Source organism: Bactrocera latifrons, unplaced genomic scaffold, assembly GCF_001853355.1.
Source record: "Bactrocera latifrons isolate USDA-ARS-PBARC rearing strain unplaced genomic scaffold, ASM185335v1 scaffold_82, whole genome shotgun sequence".
Lineage (NCBI taxonomy): Eukaryota > Metazoa > Arthropoda > Insecta > Diptera > Tephritidae > Bactrocera > Bactrocera latifrons.
Genome location: NW_017537512.1, coordinates 583551 through 587061, shown reverse-complemented (window position 1 = coordinate 587061; position 3511 = coordinate 583551). Strand labels below are relative to the sequence as shown.

Genomic DNA, 3511 nt, shown 5'->3' with positions numbered 1-3511 from the left:
GCTAACACTGTTTCTTGTTTTTATTTTTGTTGTTGCTTAATATATTTTTTATTTATATTTTTTTATATAATATATATTTTTTATTAGAAAGTTTTTTTTGTTCTTGCTGTTTTTTCTTGTTTGTTTACGTTTTTTTTTAGAATTTTTTTTTTGTCGTTGTTTATCTCATTCTTGTTTCTGTTTATTTAATTTAATTATTATTTTCGGTCGCCAAGCATTTTTGTTGCTGCTGTATTACTGTTACTTCAATTTACTATTGTTTAATTATTTTATGTTTCTTAATGAGCGTCGCGTGTTGTTTGTTAAGAAACTCACATGGCATGCATGTGACTAATTGATTGTTTTAATTTTGTTAAATCTTTAAGAATGACTAGACTTGTGTAAACAGGGGCGGCTGTGTGGAAAAGTTTGCGTGGGCGGTGGGTGTTCAAAGGCAAAGCAGAAAACTAAGGAAAAACATGTGATCTAGTGTACTCTTATATAAATACAATATTTATATAAATTAAACTTAAAAAAAAAAATGGGTTATGTTAACTCAAGGTTTGCTTCAATTTTAAAATAATTTAAACCTGGACCAGAGATTGGCTATTAGTCTGACTTTGATCAAATAAAATTAATACGTTTATTTGGCCTACAAAAATCGGGAAAATTTCTCAAAATTGCTCTAAAAATTGCCACTAGTATAACAACCACATAAGGGGTTAAGGGGTCATATACAGTTAGAAGGCCGAAAGAACGAATTTTCCAGAATTGTTTCCTGAGAAAACTTAATATATTGATCCAAAAAGATATATTTTGGTATCTTTTAAATATACTTTAAGACTTAGTATTAGTAAAAATGTTTATTTGGAAAGGAAGTAGAGCTGATCTCCGCGCGCTGATCGGCTACTGGATCGTAGGGATCCAAAATTTTTCAAAATTAATGACCGAATATTAAATTGTTTACCTGTGATCTTGCTCTGCACTTAAAATTTCCGGCAGACTTTAGATCTGTTTTAATCTACTGATCGGGTACGGGATCGTGGGAAAACCAAAATGTTTCAAAAGGAATACATTTTAATGTCAACTGAGTAACTGTGGTTATGGCGAAAAACTACTTTCGTGCCTTCTGTGCATTCCACGTTCTCTGCTTGAAAGACTATTATTTTCGTGAAATTTAAATTCAATTTCGATAGTTTTACAAGCGATAGACTTTCATGCACTGGATATTTTAGAATTTTCTGTGTGAAATGTTCCCTTAAACCACACCGTAATCATTTAAATAGGACACTACAGCCTCGGATGGGAATCCAAAGGGAGGTTTCTCATTCGAGGCTGTTTTTTTCTTTTCATTGGGAGTGTTTTTTTCCGTAGCGTGTCCCAAACCCGGACGGATGTTTCGCCTTCTTACTTTTACTCACCTTTAAACGGATGTTTTTGGCTACTCAGAGGATAATTGGTCTAAGACCGGTAGGCGTTAACTGCATGAGCCATATGTAAAAGAATAATTTCTGACCACTGCCAAGTGATTGACACTCAGAGAACTTTCCTCACTTACATGAACTTCTACAAATGATCCCATCCTCCAACCAATTTCAACATAAACTTGCAGTCGACTCCATTTTTGGAAACAGTGAAACAGATGAACTAGCCAGAGCAGGCATCACCTCACAATTAGACTCCGGAATCGTGGAAATTTAAATGCCTCTGGCTACTTGTATTTTTTAATAGGCAAACGGCTTCAAACGGTTATGTTCTGGCTACCCTAAGGATACTTGATCTAAGATCGGAAGTCGTGAGCACTTGAGTCATATGTAACACAAGTAAACGGTGCTCAGAGAGCTTTCCTCATTTGCGTGAACTTCTACACATGACTCCATCCTCCCCGTAAGCGATGTCTACCTCAATAAAGAAGAAGAAGAATCATCCAAATAATTTCCACTTTTTGGGAAAGTTAAAACCACGAACTAACATCATTTACTATATTCGAAAAAATGCTTCTCAAAAACTTTATAAAAGCTAGAAGCCACTAAAGGGACTAATCTGATGCGTAACCTCAGCTAACATTGAGTTAAATTATAAACAATACTTTTTCTGAAATTGCAGATTTACTCTTCCATCAGGTTATTGTTTTTAACCATTTATAGACCTTTAGTCGTTACCTTTCGGAAAAAATCATATAATTTCATTTCTTTAATATTAAGAACAGCTATATTCTATTTGGAAAATATAAGAGAGTAGCGAAACGATTAAGCACTAGCTTAAATTAAGAAAAACATTTCTCATAATCAAATAGAATCAAATAGAAATATAACTAGAATTTTAAAGAAGTTTTTCAATTGCATAACTATATTGTAAATTTTATAACAAATGATCAGAGTACACAGATAGCGTGCTGAGCAGGCGATAATGAAAGAAAGCTAACAACAATTTTGATTTTAGAATTATTTGTAGCATCAATATTTTTGAGCAATCCCCACCATAAATTATTAACTACGCTCTATACTATGTTTTGTAAACGTACATACATACTATGTCGTGTACGTAGCTTAGTACCATAACTGTTCGCTGATCTTCAGTCAGTTGACGACAAGGCTGAAAACACAAATTAAAAACTGTTTATCTGACCTACCAAACATTAGAAATTATTGCTGTTTTAGTTATTATTGCAACTGAAAGATCACAGTAGTGATATGGAAAATATACGACGAAGATAAAAAAGTTTGAACTTGAGACGTTAGTTGTGCTGCAGAGAAATCCCTCAAGCATTTCATAATAATATAAAGTGACTGTCTGCGAGCCCATTTTGTTGACGTCACTTTAGCTACTTTGACAGTTTCAAAATTTCGCTCCTAATGAAAATTTCTATTAATTAAGCTACAAGAGTACACAATATCATATTAAAAATGCACTCATTTACTTTTTTCTCTTTTTTTAACTTACAGGCGACAACAGTCGACCCTACAGATCATCAGCGCTTGACAATTTGAATGCGAAAATCTATCAGCACCAACAAGAGCAATCGCTGTATGGGCAAGGTAACAAACTGGAGGAATCGTGGATTTATTCATTTTGCTTAAAATGTCATGGCGAAGAGAATCGACCGTCTTGGGAACCACCCTATTGGCAGAAAATTTGTCCATACCCATTGTGTCCATCGTTTCGACAATTTGCCCGTCTACTTGTGCTCATACTAATCGGTGAGTAATGAAGTAAAAGAACAAAACATTTTTAAAATATATATATATTATAAATAAAAAAATAATAAAGTAATAACAAATTCTAACATAATAAAACACTTAAACTAAAAATAAGCTGTAGGCACACTTAAAGAAACAGTATAATATCAGGAAACTAATTGGAGTATAGAGAGTAACCTGTGCAGGGGTTACCGGGGCTATTAAGTTATGTCCGACTGATGCGCTCAATATACTCTAGCATCAGCTGCCCTTAGACGTCTTTACTCGAAAAGTAGCAGATAAAAAATAAATAATATTACAAGTTTTTTTGTAAAAATAAATTTTTTTTTATT

The 3511-nt window shown here is 33.2% G+C and overlaps 1 protein-coding gene across 4 annotated transcripts in view; it reads left to right on the top strand.

Annotated features, from left to right (window-relative positions):
* Window positions 1–3511, top strand: part of LOC108977015 (sodium/hydrogen exchanger 9B1) — a 53771-nt gene that overhangs the window by 42096 nt on the left and 8164 nt on the right. For all 4 annotated transcript variants that reach the window (XM_018946505.1, XM_018946504.1, XM_018946506.1 and 1 more), the window contains exon 4: window positions 2925–3179. In XM_018946505.1, the coding sequence (XP_018802050.1) occupies window positions 2925–3179 (255 nt within the window). The remainder of the gene's footprint in view (window positions 1–2924; window positions 3180–3511) is intronic.